Below are 21,931 nucleotides of genomic sequence, written 5' to 3'. Positions count from 1 at the left end.
CGTTTGCTGCTAGGTTCATCTGTTCATGAGCATATCTGTCCATTCTAGCAGTGTAAAAAAAATAAAGATAGATTCACCCCATGTTCGTACAGATCGAAGAAGCCTTGTTGCTTGGATTCATCCAGAGAGATAATTACAAAAGCATAAAGCCAGGATATCCTGCAATAGACTTTGAAACTTCTCCCACTGTTCTAGATAAGCTATAGGATTTACTAACTAGACTGTTTCCCAGAAGCCATCTCTTAAGGAAATAGCATTTAATCCTTGAAATGCTAAACGTTCTTACATACAATTCTGCGAAGGATACAACATTAACCCTGTAAATGTTAAATACTCTAAACTGGTCCAGCACAAGGCATTAGGGTAGAAACTGGGAAACCGTAAGTTCTAGTCCTGCCTTGGGCGTGAAACCAACTAAGTAACTTGTACAAGTCACTTTCTCTCAGCTCTAGGAAGAAGGCAGTAGCACAGGGGTCCCCAACCCCCAGGCCATGGCCTGGCACTGGGCCACAGCATGCCAGAAACTGGACTATGCAAATAAGTGAAGCCCCATCTGCAGGATGCAGGCAGCATGCAAAACCATGCCCCCTCTAGTCCATGGAAAAAAAACCTCTCTCCACGGAACTGGTCCCTGGGGTCCAAAAGGTTGGGGGCCATGCAGTAGCAAACGAAACCACTTCTGAAAAATCTTGCCAGCAAAACTGCAAGAACTTTTTCCAGGCAGTCTCTGAGAATTACTGTAGACATTGTTGAATGGAAGGAAGAAAACAATTCACCCTCCAGGATGTCCAATAAATGTGAAAAATAATACTTTGTAAACATAATCTCATCTAAAGATCCTAAGGCAGATATTTAACATTTTTAGAAACATTAACCCATTTTCGCTATGACACTTTATTTCCAATTTCTCGAATAAAGTAAAGGTAAAGGTTCCCCCGCACATGTGTGCTAGTCGTTTCCAACTCTAGGGGCCAGTGCTCATCTCTGTTTCAAAGCCGAAGAGCCAGCACCTGTCCGAGGACGTCTTTGTGGTCATGTGGCCAGCATGACTAGATGCCAAAGGCTCACAGAACGCTGTTACCTTCCCACCGTAGTGGTCCCTACTTTTCTACTTGCATTTTTATGTGCTTTCGAACTGCTAGGTTGGCAGAAGCTGGGACGAGTAACAGGCGCTCACTCTGTTACGCGGCACTCGGGATTCGACCCGCCAAACTGCCGACCTTCTGATCAACAAGCTCAGCGTCCCAACCCACTGATCCACCGCGTCCCTTAATTTCTCAAATAAATGTTAGTTTATTTATGTATTAATACCATAATAAGATACAAAAATATGAAAGAAAATAGTAGGGAAGATAGAGGAGGAAAAAGGGAAGGAAAAAGTGGGGGGGGGGAGAGGAAAAAGAGAAGAAAAGGCATTGACCTCCGACTCCCTTTGGTGCCATAGAATAACATAATAACATCAAACCTCAACTTTTTACTTTTACATAATAGCATAAGCTGGCCATTTCTATAACAAGCCTATTTAATCATTTTTTCCCCACCTCGAGCACAAAGTCCAGAAGCAGCTTCCAAGCAGAAACAAAAGTAGCAGTATTTTTGTCTTTAATAAAGTTTAAGTTTAAGTTTATTGAATTTATATACCGCCCTTTTCCCGTAGGACTCAGGGCAGTTTACAAGGTATTTAAAAACGTCAATACAATACAAAAGTTAAAAACAATTAAAAATAATTAAATTCAATCCCTGAAAAATATAAAACCCCAATTAAAAACTCTCAGCCTGGGCTGGAGAGCTCAAAGAGCAATCAGGTTAGCCATCTCTGCGAACTCCGTCAACTTCTGTAGCCATTCATCCATCGTAGTAATCAAATTGCCCTTCCATTTTTGTGCATAAAGTAATCTTGCTGCCATCAAGCATCAAAGTCTTTTTCCATTAAACCCAAAAGAAAGTTTTCTGGTTTTATCTTCATATTCACTTTGAGAATCTTCTGTATTAAAATATGAATCCTACTGCAATAGGATACTTCGCCATAAGCAGTAAAAGGTCCCTTCTTTACTTTTACATTTCCAACATTCATTTGAAATACCTTTATACCAGGGGTGTCAAACTGCCGGCCCGCGGGCCGGAGCGTCACGGAGAAACCGCGCCCATCCCATTTTCGGCAATGGGGAAAAGTTCTGATACGTCGTGCGACGTCACGTGACGTCACGAGTTTGACATGCCTGCTTTATACATTCTTGACAGCCTATGTTAAATACCAACGGTGCATCATCTTATAAAAAATTTCTTTTAAGTTATAATTTAATGTAAATTTTAAACCTTTTGTCTACATATTCTCCCATTGTTCAAGCGTGACATTATATCCAAAATTTCTTGCCCACTGAATCATGCAGTGCTTTACATGTTCGTTCTCCAAATTCAAATTCAATAACAATTTGAAAACTTTAGCAGTAAATCCTACCACACAGTAGGACTTCCGATTCGTTTTTCACAAAATCATACCCACAGCTCTTTTTGTCTGCTTTAAATCTTTTCTTTCAATTGTAAATATTGGCAGACACGTCCTTCTGTTATTTAACATTTTTAAAAACTTTAACCCCTTTTTCATTACAACATTTTATTCCTAATTTCTCACCAAGTTTCCCGATCTGACTTAATGATATTCTTCAGTTGCCTGTTACTCGTCCCAGCTTCTGCCAACCTAGCAGTTCGAAAGCACGTAAATATGCAAGTAGAAAAATAGGGACCACTACGGTGGGAAGGTAACAGCGTTCCGTGCGCCTTTGGTGTCTAGTCATGCCGGCCACATGACCACGGAGATGTCCTCGGACAAGCGCTGGCTCTTTGGCTTTGAAACGGAGATGAGCACCGGCCCCTAGAGTCGGAAACGACTAGCACGTATGTGCGGGGGAAACTTTACCTTTACCTTAGAGTCCTAAAAACATCTTTTCAACTCTAATCCAAATGTAGGAATTTTCAATGCTGCTGATGGTCTTAATATTTTCTGTCTCTTCCAGGTTCTTCTCAGCAGTACATGGGTCAGGAGGAATATTATAGTGAGCAATACAGTCATGGACAAGGATCCTCAGAACCCATGAACCAGCAATATTATCCTGACGGTAATGGTGCTGAACAGGGGAATTGCATAAAATGATAAACTAAAGTCTACTTCTCATGCTCTGAAGCTATGACCTGAATATAGTTGATTTTAATTTAAACTACATAGTCCTCAACTTACGATCACAATGGATCCCATAATTTCTCTGTTGTTAAGTGAGACATTGCCCATTCTAGCTGAATCAGAATAAAGCTGGAAGGGACCTTGGAGGTCTTCTAGTCCAGCCCCCAGGAGACCTTACACTATTTCAGATAAGTGACTGTCCAATCTCTTCTTAAAAACTTCCAGTGATGAAGCACCCACAACTTCTGGAGGCAAGCTGTTCCACTGGTTAATTCTTCTCACTGTTCAGACGTTTTTCCTTAATTCCAGGTTGCTTTTCTCCTTGATTAGTTTCCACCCATTGTTTCTTGTCCTGCCCTTTGGTGCTTTGGAAAATACGTTGACCCCCTCTTCTTCACGGCAACCTCTCAAATACTGGAATGCTGCTATCATGTCGCCCCCTTGTCCTTCTTTTCTGTAGACTGGCCATACCCAAATCCTGCAACTGTTCTTCATATGTTTTTGTCTCCAGGACCTTAATCACCTTAGTTGCTCTTCTTTGCACTTTTTCCAAAGTCTCAACATCTTTTTTGTAATGTGGTGACCAAAACTGGATGCAGGACTCCAGGTGTGGCCTTACAAGGCTTTATAAAGCAGTACTAATACTTCACGTGTTTCACGTGAAACTGGGGCATTTTAAGTAGTGAAGTCCACAGGAATATGTGGGGGCTGGTAACAGACTATATGTTACAATTCGGCATGCCTTTTTCATTCCTTTTTACTTGGGGCTGACATCATATGCAAGTATGGAAACTAATCAAGGAGAGAAGCAACCTAGAACTAAGGAGAAATTTCTTGACACTCAGAACACTTAATCAGTGGAACAACCTGCCTCAGGAATTTGTGGGTGCTCCAACACTGGAAGTTTTTAAGAAGAGACTGGACAGCCATTTGTATGAAATGGCAAAGGGCAGGGGTAGGCAACCTTGGCTCTTTTATGACTCGTGGACTTCAACTCCCAGAATTCCTGAGCCAGCCATGCTGAGGGGAAAGGGAGAGGTTTCCAAGCTGAGCCATGCTGGCTCAGGAATTCTGGGAGTTGAAGTCCACGAGTCATAAAAGAGCCAAGGTTGCCTACCGCTGGCATAGGGTTTCCTCTTGAGCAGGGGTTTGGACTAGAAGACCTCCAAGGTCTTGTCCAACTCTGTTATTCTGTTATGAAAAGGCGGGAATTTGCACTCTGACATCACAAAATTTCTACAAAATTCCAGCTTGCTGCAGACATCCCTGTGAATTGTTGCAACACATCTGGAAGGCACCAAGTTAGGGGCATAACATCTGTTCTGGAAATTGTGTGACCTTCCTGGAAAGTACGTGAGCATCTCCTCTGAGTAGTTGTATCCCATGCAATACAGTGTGACCTGTCACAGTGCCAGCTGAGTTGGTGCAGTGGGTGCCTGCAGGCAGGGGGCCAATAAAGTCAACATGGCAGCCAGTAACCTATGATCGAAGCCCCACCCTTTTTACATGCATCACAGCTCTGAGTTGGTGAAGGTAAATGTGAGAAAAAAATATCCCTGGAGACAGTAAACGTGATTGGTCTAGATCAGGGGTAGGCAACCTCGGCTCTTTTATGACTCATGGACTTCAACTCCCAGAATCCCTGAGTCAGCATAGCTGACTCAGGAATTCTGGGAGTTGAAGTCCATGAGTCATAAAAGAGCCGAGGTTGCCTACCCCTGGTCTAGATGATTAAAAAGGAGCAGAAACCTGTAAGCAGAAACTCTATTGTAGTCTCTGCTGCTGAGTATTTCATAAGCTGCCTTTCTCATTCGATGGGAATTTCACGATTCTAAAAATTCAGACACTTACCATCCGTTTTTATTTTAGACGTCTGCTTCTAAAGTCTGCTGTCTTTTTCCTCGACAATCAAGGCAGTTTTATCCAACTGTCTTTCAGTAATTTGATCCTGCAAAACTGGAAAAAATTTATTGGCATTTCCTTTTTCTATGGAAAAGAGCAGTTTGTAAAAGGGTGCAAAGTGTCTCTTAAGAGTTTGTAGCAGCAAACTCCCAACACCTAGAATGCATTCGGGCATGCTGTAAATTAGAATGATCCACAAATCAAGATACAAATATGGCATAAGGCAGGGCTGTCAAACTCAATTTCATTGAGGGCCGCATCAGCATTGCGGTTGCCCTCAGGGGGCCAGGTGGGTATGGCCTGAGTGGGCGTGGCCTACTGGGTGGGTGTGGCTAAAGTGCATATGGCCTACTGCAGGGGTCTTCAAACTCGGCCCTTTTATGACTCATGGACTTCAACTCCCAGAATTCCTCAGCCAGCGTACCTGGCTGAGGAATGCTGGGAGTTGAAGTCCATGAGTCATAAAAGGGCCGAGTTTGAAGACCCCTGGCCTACTGGGTGGGCATGGCCAGCTCTACATCGTTCAGGCCAAGGCAGTGGGGGCCGTTCCCTCACTGTTTCCAGGATGGCTTCGCGGGCCACATGAAACCACTTTGTGGGCCGGATCCGGCCCCCCGGGCCTTGTGTTTGACCTGTCTGGCATAAGGGGTCCCTTCTCCATTTTACCCCGTGATATATGCCTCTTCCTTTTCTAATGCATAGAAATCATTTTCTTTATGTTTGTGACATCGCTTTTATGGGTTTTTGTTATGTTTTGTTTTGTTATCTGAGAATAGGCCACGGTGATTATGCGTATCAGCAGTCGTCTTATTCTGAGCAAAGCTATGACCGATCATTTGAGGACTCCACACAGCACTACTACGAAGGAGGTAAGGGGATCAGCGGTCTTGCAAATCAAATCACCTGAGGGCAGGACAAGAAGCAAGGGATGGAAACTTACCAAGGAGAGAAGCAACCTAGAACTAAGGAGGAATTTCCTGACAGTTAGAACAATTAACCAGTGGAACAACCTGCCTCCAGAAGCTGTGAATGCTCCAACACTGGAGGTTTTTAAGAAGAGATTGGACAGCCATTTGTCTGGAATGGTATAGACAGATTTAACACAGTTTCAGTTGGGAAAAATGTGACAAACCTAGATCAGGCCAAGTCCAAAAATGCCAGCCACTCTGACAAATCAGCCATCAATCGACACATAGACATTAACAACATCTGTAGTCTATGCAAAAGGGATAATCAACCAGCCCCAAAGAGAAAAAGACTCCGGCGCTTCTCCACTGGCAATCGGCACCCAGATAAGCATAGATTAACTCCAAGGTTAACATCAGGCCAACAATCAAGCTAACAATACCCCAATTAAGAAACTGCCAAAGAGCTAACAGCAAACTGCCTAACCAAAGAATCTCTTAAGACCGCCCCCACCAACAGTGAGAGGCAAGCCACTTGCTAGCACTGATGATGTTACTTAGTTTGGGTAATGAAACATCTGCAAGAAAACAAGCAAGCTCAGAGAGCACCAAGGACCCCTCACACAGGAACATCCATTGTTCATTTAAAATACGTACAGATGTTTAGGGAGATTTGTTTGAACTTTCACTCTTTACAATTTGTTCATACTGTAACATTTACAAGTGCAAAGGAGAGGGGTAGGGTGGCAAATTGTTGTGGGTTGCCCACCCCTGCAACATCGAGAAACTGTACTTTCATACTGCATTTTAAATATCTCCACGCATTTTTGAAAACTTGATTGAACAGAATGATAGAGTAACAGAGTTGGAAGGGACCTTGGAGGTCTTCTAGTCCAACCCGCTGCTCAGGCAGGAAACCCTATGTTGTGAAAGAATTTTCACTGTGTCTTCTGACTGCCGGTTGGTGTTCACGGATGCGTTCTGCCAGTCTTCTGCCTGTTTGTCCTGCACAGTGGTTGCAGTCCTCACATTGTATGTTGTAGTAGAGAAGCAACCTAGAACTAAGGAGAAACTTCCTGACAGTTAGAACAATTAACCAGTGGAACTCCTTGCCTCCAGAAGCTGTGAATGCTTCAACACTGGACGTTTTTAAGAAGAGACTGGACAGCCATTTGTCCGAAATGGTATAGGGTTTCCTGCCTGAGCAGGGGGTTGGACTAGATGACCTCCAAGGTACCTTCCAACTTTATTATTATCATCATCATCATTATTATTATTATTATTATTATTATTATTATTATTATTATTATTATTATTATTGTTTGTTTGTTGTTGTTGTTGTTGTTGTTTGTTATTATTTGACTCCTGTTTTTTCTTCTGGGGTTGCTGGGTCTTTTGGTTTGCTTAGGATGCCTGGAAGGGCCTATGTGTTACACTGATTCCATGTGGATATTGCGGTGTTCTTGTGTGACAATAGAGAAACCGAATGTGGATATTAACCTTCCCTGTGTATCTTATAACCCTGCCAATCCATTGTGCTGATCTGTTGTCTTTTAGGGAATTCCCAGTACAGCCAGCAGCAAGCCGGATACCAACAAGGAGCTGCCCAGCAGCAAACATATTCCCAGCAGCAATACTCAAATCAACAAACTTATCCAGGGCAACAGCAAGGATATGGTGAGAACACCCCATCCTGCCTTTTGTTTGCCAGAAAATGTCAGTTCTGACTTCAGTTTCTCAGGGAGAAATTCTTAACAGGCACTATCCCCAGAACCTTTGTGTCTTCATATTAGATTGTGCTGAAAAAGACTGACCAGGTTCAGATGTGATTTGTTTCTTGGTGGTTTGGTGTATAGGTATCCAACAATGATACTATATTCAATACAGGTGGTCCTCGACTTACAGCCATTCATTTATTGACCGTTGGAAGCTACAACGGCACTGAAAAAAGTGACTTACGACCATTTTTCACACGGTTCATGCTGCAGCGTCCCCATGGTGGCGTGATCAAAATTCGGGTGCTTGGCAACTGGCATGTATTCATGGTGGTTGCACTGTCCTGGGATCATGTGATCACCATTTGTGACCTTCACAGCCTGCTTCTGACAAGCAAAGTCAGTGGGGAAGCCAGATTCGCTTAACAATCACACGAGTCATTTAACGACTGCAGTGAATATCTTAACAACCCGGGCAAAAAAGATTGTAAAATGTCTTGCATAACAAACGGTCTTGCTTAATAGCGAAAATGTTGGGCTCACAACTGGAAGGCAGGTTACCCAGTATGACTGGTATCTGAGGGGAGACTTTCACACCAATCCAGACTAAACTAAACACTCCAGTTATCGCAGTTTTAGTTCAAGGCGGAACAATAACCTCAGTGAATTAGCACATCGATTCTAACTGCCGCAGTTAGCTAGGCTGTAAAGGAGTTCAGTACATAAAGAGAGTTGACACACAAGCTAATGGTTGTAACTCAGATCAAGACTTTCGCACAAAGCAAAACCGTAAGGGGGTTCTTGCCTCACAACTGGAATAAAAGTATGTCAAGTCTACGGAAAGAGCCTGAAAGATAAGATAGCTTGAAGAGCTTAGAAGGAAGTCCTTTATTTCAGAGCTGAATTCCTGGCCAGTAATCAAAAGCCAGGGATGACTTCACAAGAGGAACTATAAGGTAAAGAACGGCAGGTCAAGGAGCAAGAGAGTTGTTTCCAACAAAGATGGAGGTCCAGGAGATGTTCTGGCGTTGAATACAGGTAGTCTGTCATGGTTCTGATAGATGAAACTCTTCAAAAGAACTTTGAGGCATTGTTTACCTTAAAAAATATTTTATTCGAGAAACAAAGTATCGTCACTACATAGTCGAAACCAAAAACTAAATTCCCCTCCCCTGGATACTAAGTAACAATGCACAATTCCCTCCTCCAATAAACAGTCATAAATCACATTCCCCAATTAGCTTGAAGCACGGGCTTTCTCCCAAGCTCTCCAGCCCGCCAAAACTCTTATCAACTCTGGGCCCAATGACCTTGGGTTCCCACAGCTATTATTGTTATGACTAGCTGGACTCTCATCCACATTCCCCCTCCCAGCATCAACTAACTCTAACTCTAACTCTAAAAGCAATAGAGGAAAATGGCTGCATTTTCATCTGTTGTCAAAGCAAGAACATCCGATGTTAGCAGCATTGACATAGTCCTTGACTTACAACAATTCGTTCAGTGGCTGTTCGAAGTTATTACAGCACTGAAAAAGGTATGACCATTTTTCGCACTTATGACCGTCTCAGCATCCTTATGGTCACGTGATCAAAATTCGTCACTTGGCAACTGACTCTTTATTTATGACAGACGCAGTGTCCTGGGGTCATCTTTTGTGACCTTCTGACAAGCAAAGTCAATGGGGAAGTTAGATTCCTGGTTCTCTTCGAATTAACTCTGGAGAAGTATGCCTGAGCGGTGCCGTGTTACGAACTTCCCAGATTTTGAAACTGGAGAGGAGATCCTGATGGATTGAGAGGCAGTATCTGAAGAACCATTAGGTTGTTGGCCAACTGAAGCCATTCCTGATGTCTTAGACTTGGTGCTGACTCAATTTTTTTTATTTTATTTTAATTCCATTTATATCCCACCCTTCTCCGAAGACTCAGGGCGGCTTACAAGCTTAGCAGTAGCCTTCATTCTATGTATATGCCTGCTTATTAGGGCTTTCACACACACCCCAAGCGGCATTATTACAAAGTCAGCTTAATTGCCCCCAACAATCTGGGTCCTCATTTTACCTACCTCGGAAGGATGGAAGGCTGAGTCAACCTTGAGCCTGGTGGGACTCGAACCTGCACTAATTGCAGGCAGCTGGTGTTACTTAAGGAGGCATTAGCCCACTGCTCCACCAAGGCAGGGAATAGGGAATTAGATTCTGGCTTTGATTGAAGGCCAAGGACCAAACCAAGAATCTTAAAAACGTTGAGCGGGAGAGAACTGTACATCTCCTGAAAAGCAAAAGGATATACAGTACAGGCAGTCCTCAACTTACAACCACAATTGAGCCCAACATTTCTGTTGCTAGGTGACGCAGTTTTAAAGTGAGTTTTGCTCCATTTCACGACCTTTCTTGCCACAGTTCTTAAGTGAATTGCAGCAGTTAGTAAGTTAGGAACACGGCCCGTTAAGTGAACCTGGCTTCCCCATTGACTTTGTTTGTCAGGAGGTCACAAAAGGTGATTCCATGACCCCAGGACACTGCAAGTATCATAAATATGAGTCCAGCGTCTGAATTTGGATCACGTGACCATGGGGATGCTGCAATGGTCGCATGTGTGAAAAACACTTGTTCCAGTGCCCTTCTAGCTTTGAATGGTCACTAAATGAACCATCGTACCTCAAATGCTACCTGTAAACCAGCTTTTGACTCCTCCTTTGTCTCCCGCGAGGTCAAGAGTGCTTCACTTTTACAGCGTCAACTAAAATTTGTGACTCTCCCTCTCTGGCTGTGCACTCAAGCTATTTCAAAGGTTGGAGAGAAATTGCAGGCCATCCAAGACTGCCCATTTCCTTCGGCTAAACCTTTTGATTGCTCAATATGAAAAGTCCGGTCAGAGTAAACCAGCAAACCAAAGAACACACAAGTTGGGATTTGATACCTGTCTTTTGAACTCTTGTCAAAAATTCTGCTGTTTCTTTTTTCCCCCTCTCAGGACCTGCCCAAGGAACTTCGTCACAGTATTCTAGTTACCAACAAGGACAGGGCCAACAGTACGGAAGCTACAGAGCTTCACAAACCGGACCATCTGCACAGCAACAGAGGTCTTATGGCTACGAACAGGTAAGATGGGAAGGGATTGAGCTGACACGAGATGCGTTGGGCTGGGCGAAAAGAGAAATCGTAGACCCAAAGAACATTGGGAAGCTCCGGGTGTGGGAGCTTTACTCCTGAAAAAAGAAGTAATTGGGAAATAAGACTTATTTGCTTGAACTACCTGTTTTCCGGGCAGAGAATCTGTGTTGAGAACACTTATACTGTAAATTTTACGGTAACCTTATGTCTACTCTGAAATATTTGGTGAAATTTACTTACATTTCACTCAAGGGGGTCAACAGTATTGCACCCACAATATTCCAGTAGGGTATCTGTTCGCTCCCAAAATTAAACCAGAAGAGGTAACTCTTTTTAAAAAAGTGAAAATAGATGAAAGTGAGGTTTCTTGAAAGAGAAATCACCGAGAACGAATGAAATTTGGAGTATTTTTTTAAAAAAAGAAAAAAAAACTTTTTTGGTACCAGTGCCCTCAAAGATGGCATTTAGGAAACAATCAGTTACAGGTAGTCCTCGACGTACGGCGACAATTGAGCCCAAAATTTCTGTTGCTAAGCGAGACACTTGTTAAGTGAGTTTTGCCCCATTGTGTGACTTTTCTTGCCACCGTTGTTAAGTGAATCACTGCCATTGTTAAAGTTAGGAAAACGCTTGTTAAGTGCATCTGCCTTCCCCATTGACTTTGCTTGTCAGAAGGTGGCAAAAGGGGAATCACGTGACCTGGGACACTGCAAGCGTCATAAATATGAGTCAGTTGCCAAGCCTCTGAATTTTGGTCACGTGACCACAGGGATGCTGCAGTGGTCCTACGTGTGAAAAACGGTCACGTCACTTTTTTCAATGCCGTTGTAACTTCGAACGGTCACTAAAGAAATGGTTGTGAGTCAAAGGCTACCTGTGCTTTTCTGGAATTTTTGTTCTGTTCTCCCTTGAAATATTTTTCCTAATCTTATCGCTCTAAGCTTGGAGAAGATTGTCTCTGTGCCTTTCTTTTCCAGCCCTGATCACTTTTGAGAAGATTTGACAGATATTTGGAAAGTTTGTCTTTGACGTCCTTAAATTCTGTAAAGGAAAAAAAAAAGGGGGGGGGGTTGTACTTTACACTGTGCGTAAAAATGAATTATTACATTAATTTCTCTCTCTTATTCACTTTCCCAACGTTTAACAGGGCCAGTATGGAAACTATCAGCAATAAAACGACGAGCGTCACATTTGTTTTCAATATTTATGTCCATTTTTTTTTTTGGAACTTGGATGTATGGGCAAGTCTTTTTTTTTTAAAATGATTGATGATTGATGGATCGTAAGATGTTGGATACCGCTGTAGCACAGAGAAGCGTTTGTATGTGAAATAGTATTCATTTCATGCTGGATATGAAACAGTGCATTACAGTACTGGCAACGAAGCAATGTTTGGATGGTCTGGTACATTTTGGTGCTGCTGTTAATAATCCTTGCAGAGGTTCTTCCATCACTTCTTGCCACCTCCTCTTTTGACGTGTAAAGTTGGAGAAACCAAGAGGTCACATAGCATTTGTTGACCTGCTTATTATTATTATTTTTTCACAAGATCATCGGCAACCTAGCCTCTTTCAGTTCCGATGGACCACTACTCAGCAGGAAGATATTTGTGGGTTGTATGACAAGCGAGTAACTGAATATATCTTTCGTTTTCTGTTCACCCAACTGGTTTGGCACTGGGATATCCCAACCCAGATGTGTTTTAGCTCTTCCCAGGGGCACTTCCTTTGAAATGCGTTGTTTTTCGTTAGATTCTAATTGGGCTCAATGTATTCTAAAATGTACTTAATTGAGCTATGATGGAAACCACAGCTACTGGGGTGCAGGGATATATATTTGAGATTTGCTCAATATGTGAGACAGTAATTTTGTATATGACTCACTCATCTTCAATTTGTTAGGACATAGAATAATAGGGTTGGAAGGGACCTTGGGGGTCTTATGATCCAACCACCTGCCCAAGAGGGAGACTGTGTACCATTTTGGATAAATTACAGGTAGTTCTTGACTTATGACCACAATTGAGCCCAACATTTCTGTTGCTAAGTGAGACATTTGTTAAGTGAATTTTGCCCCATTTTACGACATTAGTGACATGGTGGTTAGGCAAATCTGGCTTCCCCCCTGACTTTGCTTGACAGAAGGTCGCGAAAGGGGAACGCAGGACGCTGCAACCGTCATAAATATGAGTTGATTGACAAGCATTTGAATTTTGGTTATATGGCTATGGGGATACTGCAGTGGTCGTAAGTGTGAAAAATAGTCTTCACTCACTTTTTTTCAGTGCTGTTGTAACTTTGAATGCTGACTAAATGAACTGTTACAAGTCAAGGACTACCTGTATTTGATTATTTAATTGCTGGAATTTATTCTTAAATTAACATTGGAATGACCCAGAGGTGGGATGTATGATGGCCTTATAGCTCCTGACAAATCAATACCAAGGAAATATTTATCTGCAGAAACATTGGCAAATGTTACAAGAAATGTATATTGACCCAAAGGTGCTTTCTTCCTAAAGGCAACTGGACTTTCTTGTTTTGCTTGAAGACATTTTGCTTCTCATCAAGAAGCTTCCTCAGTTCTGACTGAATGGTGGAGAATGGAAGGATTTAAATTCCTTTCATCAAGGAATATAAGCACCTTTGGGACAACCAGGACTTGGATAAATGAAAATCTCCATAGACAAATGTACACTGAAGTTCTAGGAAAAAGCGCTTAATTTTCATACTATGATTTTGGAGTGTTTTTTCCCCAGCAGATTAAAATTATTAATGTGTATTAAAATATACATTTATCATGTGCATTTTCACTTTAGTTAACCCCCCTATGGCCCCCTCAAAAAACCCACTGTTTTTTTTCTGCCAGTCAGGCAATATCACCAGCACATATATTTGCTCTCTAGAAAGCCAAAATGCAGGGGGTTTTTTTTTCTTTTAAAAATGCTCCTCAACCCAAGATTCTTTGTCTAGCAGTTGGTATGTATACGTTTGGCTTAATGTAGTTTGTATATCGTATCCTCAGAAAGCAGATTTAACAAACTATTGTTAAAGAATTCCAAAGTCACCTTGTAGGGGAGATGGGCAAGACAAACATTAAATAAATAAAATTCTGGCTTAACATTATAAGTGAACCCAGAATATGGTCAAAATAATAGAGGCTGTTACTCTAGCACAGGGATGGGGAACAATGGCCCTTTTATGACTTTGGAATTCTGGGAGTTGAAGTCCATAAGTCATAAAAGGGACCCAACCAGTTTTCTGCCATCTTAGTCTCATGAATCAACTGGCACAGTTTACAACGCACCAAAACCAGACCAAATTTACTCACTTGGTATGGAAGAATCTAGCTTATAATATTCTTTAAAGCCTTATTTTCACTATGCTTTCACTTACATTTTTGAATGTTGTGCCCCAGAGATTAACAGGCACAAAAATTAATCTACAGATGAGACATCCCTACCCAGTGGTGGGATTCAAATATGTGAACAACCAGTTCTCTGTGTGGATGCCGCTTCCGGAAGTCCATTTTGGGCCTGGGCAACAAAAAATTAGCTACCGGTTCTGCCGAACTGGTGCAAACCGGCTGAATCCCACCACTGTCCCTACCCCACAAACTCTCAAGACTTATGGCAACTATGGAATGCTATGGATTCTCATCTACCGGTTAAGAATATCAATAGCAGAACTATATACGTACTAAGTTAATGGTTATAAAAAAAAAGAAAGGTAATATGCAAAATAATGTCCTTGCCAACTGTTATACAATATTCTTTTTCTCTCCATCCAAAGGAGCTTGGATAACAACCAATTAATTAGTTATCAGTTTAAAAAAAAACTTCAGTATATCTAGTACTACAAATATAAACTTCAGTATATCTAGTACTACTGCTAAGCTTGTAAGCCGCCCTGAGTCTTCGGAGAAGGGCGGGATATAAATGGAATTAAAATAAAATAAATAAATAAATAGGAAAGCAAACATTTTAAAAACTGTAACACCACCCTCCCCTCATTTTAAGAGCTGGAATAATGTGTTCCTCATTTTTATTTTTATTTTTTCTTCCTTTAAAAAAAGTTTCCACTAGGACCAACTAAAACTCTCTAATGTATTCTGCTTTTGGGTACTGCTCCTCCTGCTGCAGTCTCTGTGTTGCCTTTATTAGTTCAGGGGTAGGCAACCTCAGCTCTTTTATGACTCGTGGACTTCAACTCCCAGAATTCCTGAGCCAGCCATGCTGAGGGGAAAGGGAGAGGTTTCCAAGTTGAACCATGCTGGCTCAGGATTTCTGGGAGTTGAAGTCCACGAGTCATAAAAGAGCCGAGGTTGCCTACCCCTGTACCTAGTTGCAGACAATGCCCTCTGAAAATTGTTGAAAAGGGCAATTGAATGTACTAATCTTGCAGCTACTTCTGGCTCTTTGTGTTGAGGGAGGGAGTGAAAATTATTTAGTCAAACCTCCAACTAAACTAAATCTCATCATGTCTTCATGGACAGCTCCTTGCTCCTTTGCTGGCAAGCTATGGGATAGCTTGCATTGTCTGCTTTCAGGATGGTTTCATCAATTTCCCGATCTAGGCTGTCAGCTGGGATTACCTGGTTGTCTCCCATCCATGTATTATCCATATACCCAAATCTTTTTCCAAGATCAGCCAAGATTGAGTAGGTACCACCCCTTGAGGGGAGATGGCCTGATAACAGTGGACCAGTATTTCTCAAATTTGACAACTTTTAAGACGTACGGACTTCAGCTCCCAGAATTCCCCAGCCAGCCCTTCTGGCCTTGGAACTCTGGCAGTTGAAGTCCAAAAGGTGTCAAGTTTGAGAAACAGTGATGTGAACAATGCTTCTTAAATACCACCAGAGGATTAGTAAGAAGATAACTGCCTTCATGTTGGAATTGTGGCTATCCAAAAAGGTACGATCTGTACATTGCTTTTTTTAACCAGCTTTGATACTTGTTTCTTCTATGGATATTGGTTTTTCCTAGCATTAGTAAAAATCACTTTGGAAAAAAGCCACAGCAGCATTTAAACATCTACAAACAGCAACATAGCATCTACAAACAGCAACATAGCATCTGTTGGAAATGTCTTACATTAAGAATTTCTTGAATGTTGTATATAAATTGTATTTGAAAACGCGCTTTGGAAATAGTTTGTACATTATTTCCTGATTTATACTTGATATTTAGTGTTAATATTTCTAACTGTTAATAACAAGATATCTTAACGTGTGGTGATTTTTATGTATTGATGTGAAAACGAGGCAATGCCAGCATTTTAACAGTTTCATTACTTGTACCATATTTTCTGTTTTGTAATACAGAATGTTAAAATACACTTTAGGTTCAAAAGACTGGATTGTGAAACCAAGCCATGGCACCTTTTCATATGACGGAAACACTTTTAAAAGGACTGGTGTAATCATATTTAAAATCTGTTTTAGTTTTGGGGTTTTTTTTTGTTTTTTTTTAAATTGCAGGTTTAATGAAAACGATACATAAACTACGTACCTTCTATTTATAATTGGAAAATATTTCAAGTAAAGATCATTGCATGAGAAAATAAGCATTAATGTCACTTTTCAAGATGTAAAATTGTAATTATCGAGGTCAGGCTTCACTCTTTCTGTTTTAAGCAAGAAATAACTGATCTGGAGCAGACAAATTTGCATTCCTAGAATTTTCAACACCTCTGCAAGGTGACAGGATTACTAGTCATATTTTTGGGGAAAGATAAAAATGGAAGTTAGACAGCTATTTGGGATACTTTTAACTGATTCCTGCAGTGAGCCTGGGGTTGCACTTGATCTAAAGCAGTTTAAAACAAACACACAAACAAAAACGTGGCAACTTTAAAATGCATGGACGTCAAGTCCCAAAATTCCCAGTACCGCATGGGAGTTTCCAGGAATTGAATCTACAAATCTTAAAAGTTGCAAGTTTGAAAAACACTAATCTGAAGGGCTGTTACCTGGCTTACTTAACTGATCTATTTGCACATGTTGCCTTTTAAGTATAAAAACTTTACAAAGGACTCACTGAAGACTGATCAAAATCAACCAAACCATGTGCCAGCATAAAAAGCCTTAAGACAGCATCCAAAAGAAAGATTTGGAGCACGTAAATGATTTACGAGAGTGGCATCTAAGTGTTTTTTCAACTTTGCCAACTTTTTAAGGTGTGTGGACTTCAACTCCCAGAATGCCCCAGCCAGCAGGAAGTATTCTGGGAGTTCAAATCCACACCTTTTGAAGTTGCCATGGTTGAGAAAACTGGTCTAAGCAGGGTTGAGAGAGGGAAGGGTTAATCTTTATCTTTATTAGACTTATATACCGCCCTTCTCCCGTAGGACTCAGGGCGGTTCACAAGGTTTTTAAAATAACAATACAACAATTACAAAAATTAAGAACAGTTAAAATGATTACATTTAGACCTTGAATAAATATAAAACCCCAATTAAAATCCAATTAAAACCCCAATTAATGCTCTCAGTCCAGGCCAGAAAGCTCAAAGAGCCAAGTCTTCAGGTCCCGGCGGAATGAGCGAAGGTCAGGGGCAGTCCTAAGCTCTACAGGCAGCTGGTTCCAAATGGCAGGCGCATCCACAGAGAAGGCCTTCCCCCTGGGTGTTATCCGCCAGCAATCTTTTACCAGTGGTACCCTGAGAAGACCCTCCCTGTGGGAGCGCACAGGACGAAGGGAGCTTGATGCCGGCAGCAGGTGTTTCCTCAGATATCCCGGACCCAAGCCATTTAGGTCTTAATTAATTAAGTGCATGGTTGTCCTCAATTTAAATATTTTTAGGCCTGTTTTCCTGTAGACTACTTGGTCATTGTATCTAATCATACTAGGAGAACTGGAACCACTTTGATGAGTATTGTGGTAGGCTTGAGAAACTGACCCAACTTTTTCATACTAGCATCCTGGCAACATATACCATTGTTCTTTTCAAAGATCTATTAACTTAGTCCAGCTCAGTGTGGGAGGGATTGATCTTTTTCAAATACCACCCCAGTTGATGAAGTCACTGACTGGGAAGCTAAGTGCGTTCTTGGCCACCCACACGTAAACAATAAATCACACAACTTTTCCCTCCAGCACTTTCTCAAGACAGGCCAGTGGGAAGTGGGAAAACAATACTTCCGATTTGCAACAATCACAAAAAGATGAAGATTGCCTTTGCCGTCAGCTGTGGGTGGTTTGAGGACAGTTTGGTCTAGTGGTTAAGGCACCAGGCTAGAAAGCAGGAGCCTGGAAGTTCTAGTTCTACCTTAGGCATGAAAGCCAGTTGGGTGACTGAGTTCTAGTCCTGCCTTAGGCATGAAAACTGACTGGGTGAGGCCAGTCACTGTGTCATCCCAATCCATCTCACAGAGCTTTTATTGTAGGGAAAATTAGAATAGAAATAGAAGATGGAAGGGACCCTGGGGGTCTTCTAGTCCAGCCCCTTGCTCAAGCAGGAGAACCTATAACATCTTGGACAAGTGACTGTGTAGCTCTAGCCTCTTCTTAAAAACCTCCAGTGATGAAGCACCCACGATTTCTGGTAGTAAGCTATTCCACTGATTGATTGTCTTCACTGTCAAGAAGTTTCTCCTTAATTCCAGGTTGCTTCTTTCTTTGATCAGTTTCCAACCGTTGTTTCTTGTCCTGCCCTCTGGTGCTTTGGTGAACAACCTGGCCCCTTCTGCCTTGTGGCAGCCCTTCAGATACTGGAACACTGCTATCATGTTTCCCCCATTTCTTCTTTTCTTTAGACTATTCAGACCCAAGTCCCGCAGCCATTCATCGTATGTTTTAGCCTCCAGGCCTTGTATGTCTCAACCCAAATTCTGAATGCCAGCCCTTTTGTAAATAAATTTATGGTCCAGCATTCAGTTAGTCTTTTCACAGTGAAAGACACAGATTAATTATCGAAAATGCAATATCTGTCCTTCATTACTGTTCTATCATCATCTTTAAAAAGGTAAAGGTTCCCCCGCACATGCGTGCTAGTCGTTTCCAACTCTAGGGGCCGGTGCTCATCTCCGTTTCAAAGCCGAAGAGCCAGCGCTTGTCCGAGGACATCTCTGTGGTCATGTGGCCGGCATGACTAGACGCCAAAGGCTCACGGAACGCTGTTACCTTCCCACCGCAGTGGTCCCTATTTTTCTACTTGCATTTTTACGTGCTTTCGAACTGCTAGGTTGGCAGAAGCTGCGACGAGTAACAGGAGCTCACTCTGTTATCATCATCTTTACAAAGGTCTTTTCACTGAAGCATCCTTGGTGCTGTCTGAGCTTGCTTGTTTTCTTGCAGATGTTTCATTACCCAAACTAGGCAACATCATCAGTGGTGGAAGCAAAGTCCCCTCTCTTCTAGCACTGATGATATTACCTAAATGATATAAGGCAGGGGTGCCAAACTGCCAGCCCACAGGCCAGATGCATCATGGCGAAACTGTGCCCATCCCATTGCCGGCAATGGAAAAAAAAGTCACAATATGTCACGACATGTCACATGACGTTGTGAGTTTGACACCCCTGATATAAGGTCTATTGCTTGAGCAGGGGCTTGGATTAGAAGACCCCCAAGGTCTCTTCCAACTCTTGTTATTCTGTTAACTCTAGGTTAGTATGTTGTACAAATAGAGCCCCTGAATTATGGAGGAAACTGGTATTCACCTAACAGGAGAGTTTGGGGTGCATGAAGGAACTTCTGGAAGTTGGTCCAAAGTATTTGTAGGCCATTCTGAAGAAGACAGTGGTTTGCCACCACTTTCTTCCAGGATTAGAGACCTGGAAGGATTTGGATGGGAGACCACTAAGATTGCCTAGTGGTCTCCCATCCAAATAGATGCTACCTTTCTCACAACCAGGTCACAGCGGCCTGCCACCTGGCTGGATGTCAAACGCTAATTCTCCCTCCCCCCCAATAAAAACCCCAATTAAATGTACATAATGCAGTGTTTCTCAACTCTGGCATCTTTAAAATACGTGGACTTCAACTTCCAGAATTCAATGCTGCCTGGGGAATTCTACCCCTTCATGGATTACTGCCTTGTCGTGGCGAAGGGGCTTGCGTAATTCAATGAAGCTATGAGCTATGCCGTGCAGGGCCACCCAAGACGGAAAGGTCATAGCAGAGAGTTCTGACAAAACGTGATCCACTGGAGAAGGAAATGGCAACCCACTCCAGTATCTTTGCCATGAAAACCCTATGGACAGTACCAAAAGGCAAAACGATATGACGCTGGAAGATGAGCCCCTCAGGTCGGAAGGCGTTCAATATGCTACTGGGGAAGAGCAGAGGGCTAGTACTAGTAGCGCCAGAAAGAATGAAGCGACTGGGCCAAAGCCGAAAGGACGCTCAGCTGTGGATGTGTCTGGTGGTGAAAGGAAAGTCCGATGCTGTAAAGATTTTTTCTCCATAGGAACCTGGAATGTAAGATCCATGAATCAAGGAAAGCTGGACGTGGTCAAACAAGAGATGACAAGACTGAACATCGACATCTTAGGCATCAGTGAACTAAAATGGACAGGAATGGGTGAATTTAATTCAGATGACCATCAGGTATACTACTGCGGGCAAGAATCCCTCAGAAGAAATGGAGTAGCCTTCATAGTCAACAAAAGAGTAGGAAAAGCAATACTGGGATACAATCCTCAAAATGACAGAATGATCTCAGTTCGAATCCAAGGCAAACCATTCAATATCACAGTAGTCCAAGTCTATGCCCCAACCACCAGTGCTGAAGAGGATGAAATTGACCGGTTCTATGAAGCCCTACAGCACCTTATAGAACTAACACCAAAAAACGATGTCCTTATCATCATGGGGGATTGGAATGCTAAAGTAGGAAGCCAAAAGATAACTGGAATAACAGGCAAGTTTGGCCTTGGAGTACAAAATGAAGCAGGGCACAGGCTGATAGAATTTTGTCAAGAGAATACGATGGTCATAGCAAACACTCTTTTCCAACAACCCAAGAGACGGCTCTACACATGGACATCACCAGACGGTCAACACAGAAATCAGATTGACTATATGCTCTGCAGCCAAAGATGGAGAAGCTCTATACAGTCAGTAAAAACAAGACCAGGAGCTGACTGTGGCTCAGACCATGAGCTTCTCCTTGCAAAGTTTAGGCTTAAACTGAAGAAAGTAGGGAAAAGCACTAGGCCACTCAGGTATGAATTAAATCATATCCCTGTCGAATATACAGTAGAGGTGACAAATAGATTTAAGGAATTAGATCTGATAGACAGAGTGCCTGAAGAACTATGGACAGAGGTTCGCGACATTGTACAACAGGTAGCAACCAAAACCATCCCAAAGAAAAAGAAATGCAAGAAAGCAAAATGGCTTTCTGAGGAAGCTTTGCAAATAGCTGAGGAAAGGAGGGAAGCGAAAGGCAAGGGAGAAAAAGAAAGATACGCCCAATTGAATGCAGAATTCCAGAGAATAGCTAGAAGAGATAAGAATGCCTTCTTAAATGAACAGTGCAAAGAAATAGAAGAAAACAATAGAATAGGGAGGACCAGAGATCTTTTCAAGAAAATTGGAGAGATGAAGGGAACGTTTAATGCAAAAATGGGCATGATAAAGGACCAAAATGGCAGGGACCTAACAGAGGCAGAAGAGATTAAGAAGAGGTGGCAAAATTACACAGAAGAACTATACAAGAATGAGCTTAACGTCCCTGATAATCACAATGAGGTGGTCACTGACCTCGAGCCAGACATCCTAGAATGTGAAGTGAAGTGGGCCTTAGAAAAGCTGAGCAACAACAAAGCTAGTGGAGGTGACAGTATTCCAGCTGAGCTATTCAAAATCTTAAAAGACAATGCAGTAAAAGTGCTACACTCAATTTGCCAGCAAATTTGGAAAATTCAACAGTGGCCACAGGATTGGAAAAGATCAGTTTACATTCCAATTCCAAAAAAAGGCAATGCCAAAGAATGTTCAAACTATCGCACCATTGCACTCATTTCTCATGCTAGCAAAGTCATGCTTAAAATCCTACAAGCTAGACTTCAGCAGTATGTGGATCGAGAACTACCAGAAGTACAGGCAGGATTTCGAAGAGGCAGAGGAACTAGAGATCAAATTGCCAACATACGCTGGATCATGG

General features: G+C 42.1%; 1 protein-coding gene across 1 annotated transcript in view; it reads left to right on the top strand.

Moving 5' to 3' along the window:
- Nucleotides 1–14,805, top strand: part of SS18L1 (SS18L1 subunit of BAF chromatin remodeling complex) — a 28,752-nt gene extending 13,947 nt beyond the window's left edge. The window contains exons 7-11 of the mRNA XM_081322849.1: nucleotides 3,015–3,116; nucleotides 5,857–5,949; nucleotides 7,543–7,662; nucleotides 10,679–10,806; nucleotides 11,966–14,805. Coding sequence (XP_081178975.1) covers nucleotides 3,015–3,116; nucleotides 5,857–5,949; nucleotides 7,543–7,662; nucleotides 10,679–10,806; nucleotides 11,966–11,992 — 470 coding nt within the window. The 3' untranslated portion in view covers nucleotides 11,993–14,805. The remainder of the gene's footprint in view (nucleotides 1–3,014; nucleotides 3,117–5,856; nucleotides 5,950–7,542; nucleotides 7,663–10,678; nucleotides 10,807–11,965) is intronic.
- The last annotated feature ends 7,126 nt before the right edge of the window (nucleotides 14,806–21,931 follow it).

This window comes from Vipera berus (assembly GCF_964194415.1).
Source record: "Vipera berus genome assembly, chromosome: 3".
Taxonomy (NCBI): domain Eukaryota; kingdom Metazoa; phylum Chordata; class Lepidosauria; order Squamata; family Viperidae; genus Vipera; species Vipera berus.
Note: the sequence above shows the minus strand (reverse complement) of the source record. Positions and strands in the feature narration are given on the sequence as shown.